This window comes from Urocitellus parryii, chromosome 9 (genome assembly GCF_045843805.1).
Source record: "Urocitellus parryii isolate mUroPar1 chromosome 9, mUroPar1.hap1, whole genome shotgun sequence".
NCBI lineage: Eukaryota > Metazoa > Chordata > Mammalia > Rodentia > Sciuridae > Urocitellus > Urocitellus parryii.
Window position 1 is genome coordinate 98,170,182 of NC_135539.1, and position 20,253 is coordinate 98,190,434.

At 42.6% G+C, this 20,253-nt stretch overlaps 2 protein-coding genes across 3 annotated transcripts in view; one reads left to right on the forward strand and one right to left on the reverse strand.

The window, feature by feature from the left end:
- Positions 1-4,724: 4,724 nt before the first annotated feature.
- Positions 4,725-6,324, reverse strand: LOC113182182 (uncharacterized). The gene has a single exon (XM_026387988.2). The coding sequence runs from the start codon at positions 5,673-5,675 to the stop codon at positions 4,956-4,958; it is 720 nt and encodes a 239-aa protein (XP_026243773.1). The 5' UTR covers positions 5,676-6,324; the 3' UTR covers positions 4,725-4,955.
- A 141-nt stretch (positions 6,325-6,465) lies between these two features.
- Positions 6,466-20,253, forward strand: part of Dusp10 (dual specificity phosphatase 10) — a 40,112-nt gene continuing 26,324 nt past the window's right edge. Inside the window, exons 1-2 of one of the 2 annotated variants that reach the window (XM_026387985.2) lie at positions 6,466-6,574; positions 8,810-9,661. In XM_026387985.2, coding sequence (XP_026243770.1) covers positions 8,851-9,661 — 811 coding nt within the window. In that variant the 5' untranslated portion in view covers positions 6,466-6,574; positions 8,810-8,850. Of the gene's footprint in view, positions 6,639-8,809; positions 9,662-20,253 lie in introns of both variants that reach the window. The other variant, XM_026387987.2, reaches the window with a different exon arrangement.

Sequence of the window (20,253 nt, forward strand, 5' to 3'; positions counted from 1 at the left end):
AATAGGAATGATAAGTTTAAGAAAAAATGCTCAATTCATTATTTCATTCACTCAAAAGAAACTTTTATTGAGATCCTACTATGTGCTAGTTTCTGTGCCAGGTACTATGGATGGGATGGCAACAACACATGGTCTTTGTGATAGAAATGTCACAGGGGGCTGGGGATGTGGCTCAAGCAGTAACGCGCTCGCCTGGCATGTGCAGGGCGCTGGGTTCGATCCTCAGCACCACATAAAAATAAAATAAAGATGTTGTATCCACCGAAAACTGAAAAATAAATATTAAAAAATTCTCTCTCTCTCTCTCTTAAAAAAAAAAAAAAGAAATGTCACAGGAACTTCTTGAATTCATCATCCAATTTGCAACAACAACCAAACTCTTTACAAAATTCAGAGCAACATTTGGGATGCTTCTGGGAATAGAGTGAAAGTTTTGACCCTGTCTTCAACATGAAGAATGCATTTGGGAGAATGAAGACATAGAACAAAACAAAACGAAAAACAGAGACACCCAGAAGAAAACAAAGAATAGAAAATTCTTATAAAGAGTTTAACTATTTTGGTCATCTGGAGTCTGAGAGATCTGGACATGCTAGAAGTTTTTAAAATTGCAAAGAGAATGAATTAAATAACACAAAAAGGCTTAAAGCAGATGCTCTAGCTTGAGACTTTCTGGGTTCAAATGTGGATTCTTCTGTTTTCTAGCAGTATGACTTCACGCAGAGTACTTAGCCTATTTATATTTCTGTTTCCCCATTTAAAATTAATGTTAATAAAAGTATTTACTTAGAACTTGAGTGTGAATGTGAAGATTTAAATGAGTTAATGCATATGAATCACAGGAGCACTTAGCAAATAGCAGGATACTCAATAAATATTGCCTATTATTATTCATTTTCCAAGTTCTAGATCTTTAGAATTGAGATCTGTAAAGCTAAGTGGGCACATTACTGCACACTTGGTCATCTAAAGGACCTTGGTATGTACCTAAGTGGTACAGCGTGAACCTACTAAGAGATGCTGAGAGGATTAGATTAATTCTTTACTACAGATTAATTATCCCTTATCCAAAATGCTTGAGGCTGGATATTTTGGACATTGGAATATTTGCATAAGAATAATGCAATTTCTTGAGGTATAGGAAACATATCTAAGCACAAAATTAGTTTATGTTTTATACACACCTAGTACATATAGGCTTATAGTAATTTTATACAATGCTTTTTGTGTATCTGCATTTTGATGGCAAACCATCACATCGGGTCAGGTATGGGTTTTCTGCTTTTGACAGCATCTCAATGATCAAAAGTTTCAGATTTTGGAGGTTTTTGAGATTTCTGATTAAAGATGCTCAGACTGTATTAGACCTATAGCAAGTCGGGAAGGAGTTTGAGACTGCTTAGAATGCCTGCTTGTCTTTCAACTTCACATCTCACAATACACTTCAGCTGTGACTATTAAAGTCAGAGACTGAGGTTCTGGAGGCATCTTCTAAGGATAAAACAGGAGTGCTCAGCTTGGTAGAGGGGCAAAGGTAAACAAGGCTTTGATGTAGTAACACATAATAAATAATAATAGGTCATCCACCACAGAGGAGAGCCTTGCCAGAGACTCATGATCCAGAAGTTAGTTTTCGTTTTTTATTTACATAAAGAAAATAAGTTTATGCCAGGGGTTCACATACCTGGACCTAGGCAGAATCCTCTGACAAAAAAAGCAGCAAGTGTTTGTGAAGTCACAAACGGGGGATTAGTGAAAGAACTGGACTTCCTAGAAAGGTGATCTGCCTGCCTAAGTGAAGACAGGGAGTTCACTGATCCCCCTATCCAGTCAGTCACCTCTGAGTGGCCAGTAGAGGCCACACTGGACTTTGAGATCAAGCTTGACTTTCTCCATGCGGTCTCCATTCTCTGGGCCTCAAATTGCCTTATAGGTAAAACAAGGGGCAAGGATTAAACACCAAAGTAGAACCAAAAGAACAACCAGGATCTTTTCATTAAATGATATTTTATTTTGGAGTCTCCTGAACAAAACATTATATCTCTATCTCTAACAAGTATGAAGGGGTAAGGGATAAGAGTGTGGCTAAGGAACCCCACCAGCCAACCCTGGCTCCAGCTTCAATTACCCCCACTTATATTGGTATCCCATCTCCCCCTGGATCATACTAACACAGTTTAAGAACCACTGGCCTAGATAAGCTGTGAAGTCCCACCCACATCTAATATTCTGTGATTCTGGTGCCTTTGGCATCAAAGTGACCCAAATCAAAGAAGCAATTATAAGTTCTACAACAGTACTGTCCAACAGAAATAAATAAATTGCCTAAGTCTTAAAGATTTTTTAATGGCCATCTTGTATGTAAAATAAATAGATAGAATTAATTTTAATAGCATTTTACTTAACATATCTAAAAAATAAATAATTCAACCTGTTATCAATATAAAAATAACTGAGATATTTTACATATTTTATGAAGTTTTCAAAATCTAACATGTGTTAAACTTCTCACACATCTTAATTCAAGTAGTCTCATTTCAAGCATTGAATAATCTCATATGTCAAATGGTTACCATACTCAAACACAGAGACACAGAGCCTTTCCCCAGGCACAAATGCTCCTGCTCATGAATTCAGGTGAGGAAGGCCTGCAGGCCTCCTGTACCCAAATGTGGATAAGGACAAAAGCACTTGGTCCTGCTTCTGTTCTATCCCGGCATTGGTCACTGTGTCAAGTCCAGTTCTGCTGTTAGAACCAAATATCTGAGACTGGGTAATTTATAAAGAATAGAAATGTGTTTGTCATAGTTGGAAGGACTCTAAAACTAAAGTACTAGCAGCTTCCAAATCCGGCAAAGGTCTGGTCTCTGCTTCCAAGGTGATACCTTGCTGCCCTGAACTCTAGAGGTGAAGAATGCTGTGTTCTCATAGGAGGGATGGAAGGAAGGATGGAAGGAAATGAGTGAATCCACTCCCTATTCCTACCCAATGAGGGCTTTGTCTTCATGACTTAATCCCCTCCAAAAGGCTCCACCTCTCCACTATCGCAGTGGTGACTAAGTAACTTGTGAATTTGAAGTGACACATGCAGACCACAGCAGCCACTTCCTCCAGCGTTCTTCTCTTTCTCCAGCACTCCCCTAGACTTGGAGAGTGCTGGCCCAATGACCTCAATTGCTCTACATCTCACTTTTCTATTCCTTAGCTCATTCCCTACTTCGTGTTGATTTAAGATCATCTTTATCCTGGGATTTATTATTGCTAAATTATTGGTAAGCCTTACTCTGACTTAATTATAGAATCTCCCTGAATCTACCTGGACCTTGAGTATTATTTTGAAGATTCCATGTTTTTGCAATTGTCCCAAATACTCAACAATCTCAATGTACATAAAGGAAGTAATTTAATTAACACATTTGTTTAACACTATCCATATCAAACATCATATCTGGCCTAAGTTGTCTTCATTTTTCTTTTGGCTTTAATACATGGCATTTTATGCTGAAAGAAATTGTACTTTTCTTGTGCTGTGTGAAGCTATGATCCAATATAATCATGTAACAACACTCAAATACAGTGAAGATTTTTCATTGTTTCCCTGGGACTAAAACTGAAATGTTCAGACTCTTCTGGTTCTCTGTATGCAGAACAGGTTCATGGCCATTGATTGACTGATAATACATATTTAAACCTGAGGGCAGTATTTTAAATAGTGTTTTCACTCATGACTCAAAAACAGGAACAAAATCACCTCTTTTTATACAAAAGAAACTTAGAAGAGTTTTTTTTTCCTATGACTATAATTTGAATATAAAATGCACACTTTCAAGATGTCATCTTAGTCAACCGAATTATAAATTCACTAGTTTGAAACTATAATCAAATAATCATTGCATTAAATGAGTTATATTTCTTTTTGAAGTTACTTTCCTCATTGGGGCTTTGTGGAAAAGAAGAACTCTTCTGCAATTGTATAAATTCCTACTTTATTTGGGCTTAAATACTGAGGTATTAACAATGAATTCATGATTTATAGATTACCAGTGCCTTTATATAGAGGCACTCCATTTTCTAAAGCAAGTACAATGATTTCTAACTGAATACCCTTTGATACTGAATATCAAAAAGAGAATCATTTTTCCCCTCTCGCTTGCCTGAGTACTTTTTGTTCTGAACTGGTGTACTACCATTTTACAGATACATAAATGAACACAGTGACTGACTGATCAGATACAAGGCAGTCAGAATCAGGATTTAGAATTTTCCCAGAATCAGTGAACATTTTTTTTTCAATAATTGTATGTGCTTAGGAAAAGATTTGTAGTTTTTCAGCTCCAAATAGATCCATGGTAGATCTTTCCAGGAAGTTCTTATCTGAGTCCTAGGGAAATTACCTAGAATCCAACTTTCCTGGCCACAATTTGCTGAAATTCAAAGGTGCAAGGACCAACTATTGGGAGCTGAGTACTCATTAGTTGTCATTAAGGGAATGAATGTGTGTGTGTTGGATTGTGCATGAGGAGGGAGCTACACAAAATCCCATCCTATTTAAAGAGATTAGATACATCTGATGTGCATTGAAACTCTGGTGTGTGTGGGAAGATGAACTGTGTCTATGCCTGCATCCATGTGCAAGTACTCAAGGGGATTTCTCTTAAAACACCTCAACTGAGGATAGTTGGCCAGCAATGGCTTAGCACTTTCTGATTTTAGATCTTAACTTTAAGGATAAGTCCCTGTCTCTTCATATACTTATTAGACCTGGCATCTGAGGTACCCCTCCAAACATTTCCAATTAGATCAAAGAAAAAATCAAATATTGCAGAGTGTTCACAATGTATTATTCTATTGTAATTATTTCAGTATTTCCCCTTTTCTCTCTGAGCAAAGAGGAGACAAAAAGGGGTGGACAGAAGAAGCTTTTCAGTTCTTAAAGATTCTTTGATGTAAACTCTTTAACAGTTCATCTGGGCTTGTCCACTCCTTTTTTTATTCCAGGCCAAATTTCTGCAGTTTCCCTGAGATTTTTCTGTTGAAGCGCTAGGCAGTTTACCCAGCTTTCCACTTTTCTTCTCGAGATGCGTACGGAGGCCTGCGAACTCACTACCGGCAAAAGTCCAGTGAACTGGGAGAGGCGGCGTCGCCTCCTCCATGCTCCTCCAGCTCCATTCAATTTGGCTATTTACTCTTGGCTCTGGCTTTTTTCTGCCCGCACTGGCTGTTCCAGAAGCGCCAGGCTGGCGGTCCTTGGCTCGCCTGTAGCTTTGCGGGGTGGAGGAGCGACGGCCGAGGAGCGGAGCGCGGGTGGCCTGTGGGCCGCCGGCACAGCTCCGGGACCCTGGGTACAGGGAAGAGCAGGAGCAGGCAGCCTGCAGGGGCCTAGGCCGGGCTTCGGGGAAGTGTAGCGCGCGCGACGGGCCCCGGAACCTAGGGCTTTGGGGGATGGTGCAGGTGCTGTAGCTCAGAGCGCCGCCACCTGGGTGGCCTCTGGCTTTTACCCAAGCCTTTTCCTCCAAGCAGCCCTCCCGAGCGTCGCCTGTGTGCTTGCAGTCAAGCTCCAGGGGCCAAGCCGGGGATGGCGGCGGCGTAACCGGGGCTGGGAAGAAGGGGAGCCGGAGGACAACGGGCTGCCGCAGCGCCGGAAAGCAATGGGGCAGCCGGAGGGGCAGCGACATCTGCGGGTCAAGGAGCGGCCGACCAACTCTGCGTGGTCGCGAGGCTGAGCGGGGGCTGCCCGAGGACACCGGAGCGATGAGGCTAGGCGGGCCGCACTTCCCTAGGGCGACCGGCGGGAGGAGCAGCGACGCCCCTTGCCCCGCGCCCCTGGCTACGCGCTCACACCCGCCCCAGGTCTCAAAACTCGGTGCTGTCCGTGGATCTTGGGCTTGGGTTTGTCCGGTCACCTCGAGCGACTCGGAGAACCCGGCTTTCCCATTAGGAACGGAGATTACGCTTTGTCCCTGGCTTTTAGAAAGTTAGTTCAACACTTTGGATCATCAATCCTAAGAAGGAAAAATAAAGACATCGTGGTCTGCCTCTGAATGGATCGGTGTCGGAGGATTCCCGAAAGTAGAGAGAACCAGTTTTAGCCGGCGCGGCGAGCGCTGACCACTGACACTTCAGCCCCGGAAAGGGTTAATTGCATCCTGCCGGGTCGGTTTACATGTAAATAGAGAGCAGCTGCTCCGCGCGGGCTCCGACTGGCTCTTATAAGTTTTTGATTGGTTGCCAATGACATCACCTCCCGTGTTATAACACAGAGGACCCGAAGCGGCGTCGGATCAACCCTCCTTAAAGGGACGAGGCCACGCCTTCAGCTCCTCCCCCTCGGTTGCCCATTGGCTGTGGGTCTCTGTGAGGTAGCGGTCGTCTTTCTCCGGATTCTTATTGGCCCAACGCGCCGTCGTTCGAAGGCCGGCCTGCCCCCTCAGAACCTTACATTTACAGTGTAGCAAAAGAGAAAGTAACTATGTTGCTGCTGGAGATCAATGAAGCCAAGTGAATGGGGGCTGAATGTGCCAGTCCTTAGCTGAAGCCGAGCGCCAGATGGTGGAGGGCTACACTTATTTATGAAGTAAGTGGAAGTCACCGCAGTTGCTACTCGGAGCCCAGGAGTGGAGGTGGAGGATTGTAAAGCGGTGCGTGTTTATGTGCGTGCGCGCGTGTTTGTGTGTGTGTGCGTGTGTGTGTATGTGTGTGTATGAGAGAGAGATAGAGAGATAGAGAGAGGAGAGAGAAAGAAACGGAGACAGAGATGTGATGCTGACGGAGGAGCCACAGCAGGTAAGATTATAAGGTTCGGGCTGTTGGCTCCCGTTGCCCTGTGCGTTTTACTCTCTGCAGTCTACTTGGATTTGGGGTGAAGCAAAAATGAGGTTTGTTGAGATGCTTTGCGGCAGTTTTAAATGCCCGGGGCTTGTGAGTGCGCTGTATGGCTAGGGAAGGGGATGATTAGTGCCTCTAGGAGTGGGAAAGGAGCATTCTCTAACCACTTAATTTTCTCTCCAGCCCCTGCCCAGTGGTGGAAGGGAGACTAACAAGGGAGAGGGGATAGCTCAGTATTTCTCCAAGAGATTTCCTGGGCCAGACTGAATGGTTTCACAGGCACTATACACGCCCGACCCTCTGCTGCAGAGATGCAGATTTCCCTATACACTCAGTGCGTGTGTGCGAGCCACGCACTTTGGTGAAGGTGGGGGGTCCCCGCGTGTGTCCCTTTGAACGTTTCTTGTGTCCCTCTCAAAAGAAGTGGACTGCTGATCCTGGACTACCCTACTAGGTAACAAAATAGCAAAGACTTTTACCGCTCGGTCCATCTGGGAAACAGTTACAGTTTCTGGAATAGTACTCGCTCTTAAAAAAAAAAAATACTACGCAAGGGAAGAGGGAGGGAAGGGAGTGGAGGAGGTTGGAGGTTGGAGGTTGGAGGTTGGATCCTTTGCTCCCATCCAAAGGTGGGTGAGAGAAACCTGAGTCTATAAGGATATGCTGGCTGGCCGGCATGGTGGGTATTGCTCCTGTTCCTGCGTGTGTGGATTCTGCCTGTGACACTTTGGCTCTGTGTCAGAGAATGGTGAAGATTGTGTGTGGACGAATGATAGATGGCATTTTTCCAGGCAGCTCTTAAAGTTCGTTTTAAGTGAGCAGCTTGGGATTTGGTTTCTTTGCTGTATGCATGTCTACTAGAAAGAGAGAAGCCAGAAGGGCTGTGTTGTACAGTGACCCTGTGCCTCAAGGGAGGAAGGAACTGTCCCTTTTCAGGCACCTTCTGAAGTAGACCCAGTGGGAAACACTTCCCAATTAGCCTGTCTCTGTTGAAGAGGGAATTGAAGTCCTCTATATGGAAGCCATACTCTCACCAAAAGGGGGGGGGGGTATCCGTTTGGGATTGAAATTGATATAAATCAGCTGCTCCAAGTGAGAGAAGCTCTAGGATACAAAGCCTGTGCCAATGCAGGAGATGAAGAGGGAAGGAGACTCCAAGGGGTCCTTTTCTCAGAGGAAAGAGTGAGGCGAATGTGGGCAGGGAAGCAATGGTGATGGATCTGCTAGGGCTGAGGTTTAGAGACTTGGCTTTCTGGCTTGAGACTTCGTTTTAGGACACCAGTTTGTAGTAAAAGGGGGAAATGCAGACTGATTAATAAGAGGCTAACAGGAAACATGTGGGGTTTTAATATGGCTATGTTGTGCTTTTCAAAGGACCTAATAGAATGGAAAGCAAGAATAGCTCCTAGTTAAAGAGACACTTACGGGGATAATTTCATTCTGATTTGCAGAAGGCTGACATCCGCCCTGATGTATATTTAGATGCTGTATATTTCTGTGAGCCATGCCAATGCTCTTGGTCATCTCTTTGCCTTTGCAGTGGGTGAAGGAATTAAATGGAAAGCATGCAAGGGTGAACAGATGAGTTTTTTTCTCAGTCGCAGTATACTTCTGCCCAGGAGATGAGGCCCAGAATAGATGCCTCTTAAAAACCTTTCTTTCTGTCTTTAGCTTTTCTAATTCTTTGTGCTTTTACCTTCTCTAAGGCTGAACTTTGATGTAGTCAGGAAAAGGTTGTTCATTAACATTTCCAGTATTAAGGCTAATATAACCTTACACTCAGCAACCAAATAGACGGGGACCTCAGGTTTGCATCCTCTTTGAATTTATCTAAATGGGTTTGGAGCTTTGATAGTGGGATATAAAAGGGCACCTAGGACAACTTTGCTCAGAAATATGCAAAGACCTTCCCTCGGGATTGGATGAGACTGCCTTTTGTGTCATATGACTTTATTCTTTCTTTCCCCCTTCCCCTTCTTTACAGACTCTTGAGTTCTTCTTGAATTGCCAGTTTTCAGCCTCCTCATGCCTCCGTCTCCTTTAGACGACAGGGTAGTAGTGGCACTATCTAGGCCCGTCCGACCTCAGGATCTCAACCTTTGTTTAGACTCTAGCTATCTTGGCTCTGCCACCCCAGGCAGCAATAGACACCGTCCTGTCATCGCCACCACAGTTGTGTCCCTCAAGGCTGCGAATCTGACGTATATGCCCTCATCCAGCGGCTCTGCCCGCTCCCTGAATTGTGGATGCAGCAGTGCCAGCTGCTGCACTGTGGCAACCTACGACAAGGACAATCAGGCCCAAACCCAAGCCATTGCTGCTGGCACTGCCACCACCGCCATTGGAACCTCTACCACCTGCCCTGCTAACCAGATGGTCAACAACAATGAGAATACAGGCTCTTTAAGTCCATCAGGTGGGGTGGGCAGCCCTGTGTCAGGGACCCCCAAGCAGCTAGCCAGCATCAAAATAATCTACCCCAATGACCTGGCAAAGAAGATGACCAAATGCAGCAAGAGTCACCTGCCAAGCCAGGGCCCTGTCATCATTGACTGCAGGCCCTTCATGGAGTACAACAAAAGTCACATCCAAGGAGCTGTCCATATTAACTGTGCCGATAAGATCAGCCGGCGGAGACTGCAGCAAGGCAAGATCACTGTTCTAGACTTGATTTCCTGTAGGGAAGGCAAGGACTCTTTCAAGAGGATCTTTTCCAAAGAAATTATAGTTTATGATGAGAATACCAATGAACCGAGCCGAGTGATGCCCTCCCAGCCGCTTCACATAGTCCTCGAGTCCCTGAAGAGAGAAGGCAAAGAACCTCTGGTGTTGAAAGGTAATGCCCCTGTTCTGTCCCAAGCACAGTCCTGTTTAGCTGGGTTCACTTTGGGGTTTCTCCTAACAGTGGCAGCCTTCTCCTTACCCTGGCTACCAGAGAACAAAACAGACTCTCTTCTTGTCTTCTCTTCCATGCCCTTTCTTTATTATTTTGGTATAGTGAGAAAAATCCAGCAGCACTGAGTTGGAAGTCAGAAGATCTGGGTGCTACCCTTGATTCGGCTTCTGATTTGCATTGTGCAAGTCATTTCACCTCTCTGAGACGGTTTTGTCATCCTTCTAAAAAGGGGCTTTATACCACCAGATGGTGTCTCAAGTCATGCCTGGTCTGGTGGCTTTCTGTTCCAGTCCATAACTAATGGGAAAGTTGCTGTCTCTCAGACCTAACCAATGTTGATGAAACAGAGGAAGCAACTCTGATGAACTACAAGTAAACCGACAGGTACCAGCTCTTTTTGTGGGAGATTCTTCCTCTTTCTCACCTCTAATCAGCTTGACTTTTATATGGCTTATAAAATGACCTTCAAGAAGGGCAGAGATTTATTTGTAAAATGGAAGTGTAAGTTCATAGAATACCTCCATTCCTTTGCCAAAGCTCCAAGGGGACAGAGAGATTTTTATGAAACACTTTCCAACTCATTGTGCTTTTTGGGCTTCACCTGATAACAATTGGCATGGTGGTTCCTCCCAAGAGGGAGTAGTAGGTCACCTTGCCAGTACACTGAATGTAGAACAACTCTGAGGTTAGTGAAGCTGAGCCCCAAGAGGAGGAATTAATTGTCCACTCTTCTCTGAGCCCCTTGCATACAGTATTATCTAACCTAGCAGAGGAGCCTTGATCTTGTGTCCAGCCCAGTTGCAATTCTTTGCTCTCAGACACTGCACCTCGTTTCTCTTTGGCATCTTCTACTTGGTGACAGTAATGAGAAATAGTCATCCTTTTTCTTCTCTCTTCTTGTGTTTTGAGCCAAGGTACACAGTTTCTGGGTCACATCTCCAACCTGTCTCCTGAACTGTGTTGATCAAAGGTGTTGCTGAGTTCTTTTGAACACTTTGCATATTTAAATTGCAACAGGTGAATTAGGTGAACAAATTACTTATTTTAGCTTTGTGGGACAGCTCTGCCACCATTATTCTTGTTTTCCATGAGAGGTCTTCAGCCTTTTGGTAAGCAGGGTTCTTGGAAATATGGTCCTGAATTCCTTTGCTAGTAGTCCCCTCCCACACCCACTTAACACTTTATTCTCAAGTTTTTTTTTCTCACTGGGCTCAGATATCACAAGGGCACATCTTTCAAGGTTTACTTGGAGTCACAAATATGTTCAGGTTTCCTCTGTGTAGCTCTGTATTTTAGTTTTGTATTCTTGTTTGGTTGACTTTTAGTATTTCCCAGTAGGTTTACCTTTCTTCTGTGCTTCTGTTCTCTCACCACAATCCTGGTTTGTCTTTTTCAGATGAGAAAATACCATCTACAAATTTCCTATTTCTCATTTGTAATAGTTTGTCTTGGGGAACAAAGACAAATGGTCTTGCTGGTCTCTTTTCTTCTGTAGACATTCTTGATTTAAAAAAAAAAAAAAGAAAGAAAGAAAGAAAGAAAAGGCATGGTTTTTGTGTCAGCATGACCAGAGGAGAAATGCCAAGCAACAGAAAATAAGATGACCCTGAACTTGAACATGGGGATGATCAGGAGGAGTTGTAGATCTTACCCTGCATTTTTCAAGGGGCCTGTTGGGTAGAAGGTTGGCTTGTCAATTATTGATAAATCAATCTCCTGAGGGCGGCTGATGAAATGGGGTTCCTCTCCCCTTTCCTGTGGATGCATCTGAGAATCCGGGCAGCCTGGGCTTGTTCCTCAGTGTCAGAGAGCAAGGTTGCCTCAGTGGGGCGGGGCAGGACACGCTGCTGACCTCACCACCAGGCGCCCTGGGTGTCCGCAGCAGAGGGCTCGTCATTTTCGGGTTGGTGAGACAGCGCAGCGGTGAACTTGGAAGACGCTCTGGTGGTAGAGGTTGGATTATTTGTAATTTGCGGGGGGGGGGGATTTTTCTTCAAATACCTGGAAGTTTGGTTGAATTTACATAGTTCAGGAGCAAGTGGGTCTGTAATGTACTCTTGATAATTGTTTTGTTCATTTGATATCTTTTGATGGAATGGCCTAAAATTGGGACCCAAGATAAGAATGAGAGAAAGGGATGGATCCTCATTAGAATGTCCCTGTTGTCCTTTCATCTAGGCAAAACCGAGGTTAATATCAGAGCAGCATTAAGGTGAAGAATGGGGTGGGCCTTTCTCAAAAGAAATGGTCAACAACTTCCCCCATGTTCTTGAGTGGGCCAAGAAGACCATCCTGATGTGGCTTCTCTTCTGAGATTTATTTTAGGAATCCCCTTCCTCTGTGATTTAAGGTTGTATTTCAGCAAGAGTAGTCGTGGTACCATTTTGGAATGAGTGATTTTTCCAGGGAGGATGTGTGTGTGGGGGGGGGTAGTTAGAATATAAGGTAGAAACTTCTTTGTAGGTCTTGTAAGTTTATTTCCAGAAAATTTCAGGACAATCTGGAGTAATTTATGCCTGACCCATCTGAGTCTCTGGTTCATGTTTGTACACACTGGTTGCTACCCTCCCTGTCCAGGTTTTATGTCCCCCGGTTTCAATGCCATGCTCTCCATTTTTGGTGCTGCCTGTCAAGTCGAGCGGCTGCTGGGTTGCCATTTTAGTAATGCTGTGTCAGGTTGGGAAGAAACTGATCAGAGGCACGGAAGCCCCTGGGATTAAGTTACTGTTCTAATTTATAGTCCCCTCCCTGTTGTGACCTATGTCTGAATTCATGTTTTATTCTCATCCTTGGAAGAATAAATGGCCTCAGACCTTTGCTTCAGCTCAACCTGATGAAAATGATCCAAATGAACAAATAGTTAGGGATTTGCAAAGTCTTTGAAAGAATTACAGTCTGTTTTACCTGAAGTCAATTTCTAATCAACTCTAACTTGGTTTTTGGCCAAATTGAATAAGAAGGCTAGACAATTCTTGACCTTCCATAAAAGAAAGCCACCATTTTTGCTCTGATATTTATAAGGCTACTTTTTTTTTCTTCAACAAAGCTGGGTTCAGAAAAATAATTTGTCTTTTATCTATATAGGAAGAGATAGTCTACTGCCACCTTCTCCTTATGGCAATATATGCCTTATAATTTTTATCATGACATATTTTCAAACATGTAGAAAAATAGCAAGTGTATAATCACTGACCCTGTTAATCAGTATAAGCTATTATTACTTTTTTCCCTATTTGCTTTCTCTTTTTTTCTTGTTGTTGAAATAGTTTATAGTATAGAGAGTATTTGAAAATATTAAAATGTGTTTAATGTTTAAACTTAATATTTAAATAACGGTAGGAATATTTTATAGGATAGAATGGACATTTTTTACTACTAAGTACTTCAGTGTCAGGTGCTCATCTTGACAGAGCCCTTGCCTGTACTTGCTTGTGCTAACACAAAACAAAGACTGACTGGCTATAATCTTTGACAGGCCTGCTCTGTACCAGAGGCATTTTAGGGGGTGGAACAGGGAAGGCCAGGAAAATAGTTTAGGAGCTATAACCTAGGAAGTTAGATTCTATACTACAAAAATCCTGAGAAATGAGCAACATAGATTGCACATTTTTCCCTAACAAAAAGGATTCTGAAATATACATTTCTAGACATTACAAAATTAAATGACCATGTAAATTGCTGTGCTCAGAAATCAGAGACCCTGTGAAAAATATTCTTCCCATCTCTGACTTGCTTTCAGGGATGAATAAAAACCTCTCCTTTGACAACCCCCTTCCCTGCCCCTTGGCTCTCAGGGATGTTCTGAGGATTTTTTAAGATATGTGAAATAAAAACTTACTATTATTATTCTGAGCCTCTGATTAATCACCAAGGAAGGCTAAATGCCAAACATGAGCTGTGCAATAAAAGGTGGAAAAATTAAGGCAGAATTTGGATTCAGTAGACCTGAATTAGTCTTGGTTTTCTCTTTTTGTGCCCGTGAGCAATTTGCCTTAGTTTTTAATTCCTTAGTTTCCTCATTTACAAAAAGGAGATAACAATAGCAATTGCAGTGTTAGTTTATGGCAGTACTAGAATTAAATGATTGTGTGTAAAGTATACAGAATAGTTCCTCCTTATATGGTAAGTAAGTGTAGCTCAATGTTATCATTACTATTGATTGAACAGAAATGATAGTGCCAGTATAAAGATAATTTTGACTCTTCTTCCAAAGGAGTACAAATAACAAGCTAGGTATAGCAGAGTTTTTGTGCGTGTGTGTGTCTGTTTGTGAGTATGTGTGTCTGTGTCTGTGTGTGTTGCTATGGCCTAAAAATAACTTGGTGACTGTTACCTAATTTAAGTAGCATACAGTTGGAGTGCCAAGTAATTGCAAAAACATGTTGGGTCAAGAGGCCAGAGTAATTTGGGCATATCCTAGCATTATTTATTTGTAGGGGAATTTATAAAAATGTGATGATAAATCTGTCCAACTAATGTCCCATAACTGAATAATGAAAGTATAAAACTTTTAGGGTTTGCTTTTTCTGGCTTCTCATTAGGCCGATTTATTTTTGGAAGAAGGATTGTAGTCTGACTATAAAAGGGTAGAGGGAAGGAGGGGGGAGGGTGTATGTTGTGAGGAGCTGGGGTGTGGAGGAGTAAGGAGGGAATGGTGACCTGAACATTTTCCCTGAACTGCTGCGCAGTTGTCTGTACTCTGTCTGAGCTTTGCACCCACCCTCCTGCTTCCTAATTAAAATGCATGTGAAAAGGGAATAGAAGTGAGCCGCACCCCCACCCCTGACTGTCCTTACACCATCTGTCTCTTTACTGTGTGCTCAACAAAGTGAAGTGTGGTTCTCTTACACCTGACTTCAAGTCCAGCCTTTCCCACTGGCCAATTTAAACAACTCCTGTTGACCTCTCAGAGGCCCAGGTTTTCTCCATTGTAAGATCTGGGTAATTTTACATCATAGGATGAAGTGAGGTGTATATAAAGTGTCTGGCACATGAATAGTTTTCTGTAAGTCAGAACCTGGACCCCACTTCCCTACTCCTGCCCTTTAAGAATTTCCTACATTAGAGAAACAGCAAGTCATTTTCAGCACAGGACTGTGAGAGCAAGCTAAATATCGACATCTTTTCCTTACCAATGTGTATCAGTTTAGGTAACCACTTGGGTTGTCAAGGCCAAGTTCAAGACACTCTTTTCTGGGCAGTAGTAGGTAATGATTATAGATTAGAAAAAGGCGATGGAAAAGGAAATTAAGTAGACAGAGCCTTCTGCCTAATTCTGTTTTCAAAACATGAATTGATAGGAGGAACAGGAGGGGAGAATGGTGCATATGTACACTTTGTTTTACTTGGTCCTTGAGGCAAACCCTTGAGGGCTGACAATCACAGGAGCAGAAAAACTCCCTGCCACAGCCATCTCTGCACGTGCCCTCAGGGGGCTGCATGAGGGGTCCTTTGGAGCAGACCTTGCTTTCTTAGACCCTGTGTTAGCAGTCAGAGTTGGGGATGTCAGAAAAATACTGCAATGCTTAGGAAATTTAATCCAAGTTGGCCTAAAAAGTTGCACTACATACTAAGGGTAGAAATTCTAATCCCAGGAGATATCATCATCTCCCTTCTTTTGCATTGGAGATTCCCAGATTTTCGAAGGGGAAGGGATTTGGGAGGGTCCATAATTTAGAAGCTGTTACCTGTTACTACAGGCTGCTCATTGATATCACTTAGAAGGAATTTAAAACTTAAGATGCCCAGTTTCCACCTCCGGAGATTCTGGTTAAATTGGTCTGGGACACAGCCTGCAAGCACATCAGGATTTTTAAAACGTCTCTGGGGGTGGAAGGTGGTTCCAACATGCAGCACAATTTGAGAATCATTGATCTAGTCCTGTCTTCTCATTATGCAGCTATGGAAATTAGGCCTAGAGAGGTTTTATGACTTGTCCAAGGTCACATGCATGATTAATTTTAGAGCTTTGATCCTTAGTGCTAAAGTAGGTCTTGCCAGGTATATAGAGTGATGTATGTGTACATGTTATTATCAATGATAATAATATCTAATGTACGGCATAAAGTATAAGCTATTTAATCAATAATTTTGAATACCAGTAACTTTTTTTTTTAATTTTGAAATTTTAATTCACAGCAAAAAAAAACCTAAGTCTCAAAGGACTTTGGAAATCAGCTCACAATCTACATTATACCTAGGCCCAAATATTAACTTTAATTTAGTTCTATTTTCTGAGGAACTAAATGGTTTAAGGAAGAGCTGAAAAACATATCAGAGTGCCCAAGCATTTCAGGCTTCAAGTGACTTTTGGATAGGTGGGCCGATGGCTGTACAACCTGGTGGGTAGAGGTGAGTCATTCAAATTTGTTCAGTAACTGTCACCCAGTGCCTTCTACATGCTAAGCACTAGTGTGCAGCTGGGAATTCACCATCACCTTTTCAATCCAGGTGTTAGAATGAGAGCCCATTTGGACAAGGCCAGTCTCCCAGCTCCTCTCCTCCTTGAAGATCCTGTATGTATTCGAGATCTCCAGCCTCCTCTGCCCCGCAGTCTTATTTAGGGAGCAGATTATCTTCAGGAAATGTTGTTCTCCTGGGAAGTGCATGTTAGTACTTTTTTTTTTTTTTCTCCTTTTCTCTTTCAAATAAGAGCCTGGCCTTCTCTAAGTACATTATGGGCCAACAAAATTTCTTTCCAGTGTTTTGATTTGAAAAGAAATGATTTGCTGGTTTTTAATAGAAAAGGAAACATACTCGCACTCTCGCTGCCTGTGGAGCTCCGGGTGGACAGGACTACTCTGTGCAGTGGAGTGGAACTTTATCATTGGAACCCCACTAATTTTGGACGTGTTGCTGATAGGAACAAGGCCTGTGTTTATTTTCCCTGCATGCTCTCTGTGAAAAAGGGCATGCTTAAGCAAACAAGCGTGGCAACAGTATTTCTGACATAAGGTTTTGGCCTGCTTGGATCAGCAGGGGCAATGTTTGCAAGTAGTACTCTTAAGGGACAGGACTGAGAAGAAAACATAAATAAGTCTCCATGACTCTAAAGCCTTTGTTATTTCTCCTAAACAATGAGGATCCCTCTTTGGCAAATTTTTATTGACTGTTTCTATATACTCTATACTCGACATTCATTGAGTATGATCTTAGTCATTCAGGAAAAAAATCGAAGAGAAGATAAATGAGTATGTATTTTAAATTTTAATTGTAAAACATTTAAAAATACCCATTTTGTATTCAAGTTAATGTTATTTCCTAGTGATGAAGAATTGACTTTTTAGATGTTTTTCATCCCAAACCCAAGAGCAAGATCTTAGCATCCTCCCTCCCACCCCCAGGTTATTTGTGTCATCTCTTATTACTTAAAAGTTGAGAACTCTCTATCTCCTTCCCCCAGCAGGGTTCATATTTTATGTTAACTTAAAGGAGAAGGAAACCTGTAGCCTGTGCTTTTGCACAGGGAAATGAACTGTGCAGGCCTGGTACCCTCATACAAGATAAAGGCTATTACCCCATGCTCTGCTTATGGCAGAGTAGAAGATCATTTCTAGGAAGAAAACAGTTGATGGAGTCATCAAATTATCTGAATTTCTTAATACTTTATTTATGGTGAAGGCTGACTCATTCCCACCCCTATCCCCACTCCAATTTCATGGGAAACCAAACAAAGCCCAGCTCTTCCTTATGTTTCCACAGAGTTTTGCCTTCTTGTCTTACCCCCCTGCAGGTGGGTTGCATCTGCTGCCCATTTCTGGTAGTTGCTGAAACTGCCTAGCCAAGGGAGTGGTGTCAGGCTTGTCCTGCCTTTGAGGAAATTATCCTCTCTTGCTGTAATGTGAGCTCAGCTGATTGTATTTTGTGTTCTGTGGTAAGGAGGCTGTCTCTATTGTGCACAGTCAGAACATCACTGTCTAATTCTGCCAGGGATAGGGGAGCCTGCCTGTGATCTCAGCAGCTTGGGAGGCTGAGGCAGGAGGATCGTGAGTTCAAAGCCAGCCTCATCAGCAACTCAGTGAGGCCCTAAGCAACTCTGTGAGATCTTGTCTGTAAATAAAATACAAAAGAGGACTGAGGATGTGGCTCCGTAGTTAAGCGCCCTTGGGTTCAATCCCAGTATCAAACCAAACCAAACAAACAAAAAACAAAAGAAAATATGAAAAAAAACCCTTATATTTATTCTATGGAAAAAGTAATCTCACACTTTTTCATCATGGCCCCGAAGTCCACTACCATTGGACTCTATTACTAGCTATCACTACTTGCAAGAAAGAAGAAGATACAAATGGAGATAAGAGGTCCTAGGAAGCAGGAGAAGAGGATAGCAGGAGGGCAGAGTCCTGCTCAGGGCTCAGGGTCACAGCAGTACATCTTCCAGCTCTCAGACTTGAATTCTGGGCTCCAAGGTTCAAGACTCTGTTATTGTTATTAGTCATTCAGTGTCTCTCTTTCTCTCTCAAAATGCCGAGACTAGACATAAACTTTTCAGAGAGCCTTTCCTGAAAGGACAGGGGACCTTTTCTTAGATCTTGCATTTCTATTCTTATTAAAATACTACATTTAAGAGGATGGATCTCGGGGTTCTCATGAATGATATTTGAGTATGTCGTAGAACATCATTTAAACACTTGTAACTACTCTGGCTCTTTCTAACCTATCATCCTTGAAATTAGAGAATTATTTCCCAGGCAGTTTTGGAAGAGAAAACAATTCTCACCTATGGAATGCTTTTGGTGTGCTGGGCATTGGGGTGTGATATGTGTATCTTATTGAGTTCTCGGGGCATCTTTCTGGGAGAGGTTTTATATCCCCCACTTATAAATATTTTTGTCATATCATTAACTAGCAAGTGAGAGAACAGGAATTATAAAGCCTGGTTTTTGGACTCTGGGGTAGCTCAGTGGTAGATCACATGCTTAGTTTGCACCAGATCTAGGTTCAGTTCCCCAGCACTGCAAAAAAAAAAAAAAAGAAAAAAGTATAGGGTCTGGGAATATGTCAGTAGAACAGCTTCTTCGAATGAGAAAGGTCCTGGGTTCCATCACCAGCACAGAAAAAAAGGAAAACTTCACACCCACCTTCTTTACAGGCAGGCCACGTGTCTATTTATTAAGTGAGCTGTTTCTTGCTCTTGGTATTTGCCTTAGCCATGCTTTATTTGTGAGGTATGTTAGTTCTAATGCCATCATTCTTCCCCAATTTTCTTGTATATCCTCATGTAAAAGTTCCATTGCTTTACTCTGACCTTAGGGTAGAGGTGGCTTTCTGGTGACTTTGACCCAAACTATATCCTAGCCTTTGAAAACTTTAAATTTTGGTCATGGCAGAGATTTTAAAGGACTAAGAAATCAATCAAAGAAACTTTGGAAAGTTGCAATGATTATTTCTGACATTTGTGGAGTGTTTCTGTTGTACCAGACTCTGTGCTGTTTGCATCATCTCTTGTAACAGCACTTACATATGAGTGACTGAGACTCAGAGGTCCGTGCATTACCAATTAGCATGAGGTTCCCCACCCCATCCTTCAATTCAGGATGAAAATCTCAAAAATGCAAAGTATAGCTCTATTTGACATTACTTACCATCTTTGTGTTGCCAACTCATCCGAGGGTTTTTTTTTTTTGGCTTAATTAGGGATAGAAATCACAAAGAGGCAAAAGCAGTACCATCCAAGCAAGGCTTTAATAGGGCTAGTGCTCAGGCACAAGAGAGAGAGTGCACTGGTTAGGATTCCTGGACTGCTCCAGAGGTCTGGAGGATCAAAGCAAAAACAAACAACAACAACAACAAAATAAAGGAGTAGTTTCACAACAGGCACATTCAGCTGTTGTGCAGGATCTCAGGACTTCTTATATCCATCTTGTCAGATTTTGCTCTGGACACTGCGATTTGCCCTTGACCAGGTAATCTTTGCAAGTGCATTGGATCCGACTTACCTGGCTCACAAAAAGGTAAAGGTGCTCACTATAGCCACTCCAGGAAGGTCACTTATGGGTCAAATTCATATTGCACCCATGGGGGTTGCTTGGGGGAAGAGTCAGCAGTTCCTGAACCTGGTCATTGGTAGAAACAATTTTTAGAAAGAAGCTTGCATTGGATCGGAAACCTTGGTAGTGGAATTGGGAACCTACCTGCTGTGTCTTGCCGACCCTTGTCCAAGATCACTCATCAGGTACACGGTTGAGCCTGGGCATAGCATGATTGTGCTTCTGCTTGTGGCATTTTTAGTGCCTAGAACCTTAAAATACGTTCTTCTAGTAGCCTGTGGGTGGAAGGATAATGATATTAATATATCAATATGTTTACTCAGTTTCCAGAGTGGGAAATAAGTCAGAAGAAAGAGAGGTCCGAAGTTAGGAACAATGAGTAAGAAGGAATATGTAATGCACCCATGTCCCTCCATCCCAAAGACCCTAATGCCCAAGGGTATTCATTTGATCAACTGTGCTTTGTATTGATTCTCTCTTTTATTAATATACATGATAAACTCGTGATTGTTTTTTCCTCTTATGTATTTGAAGAAAGAATCT

Coding starts and splice junctions, on each gene's coding strand:
- LOC113182182 (XM_026387988.2), bottom strand. CDS start 5,675: ATGTCGCTGCCCCTCCGGCTGCCCCATTGCTTTCCGGCGCTGCGGCAG.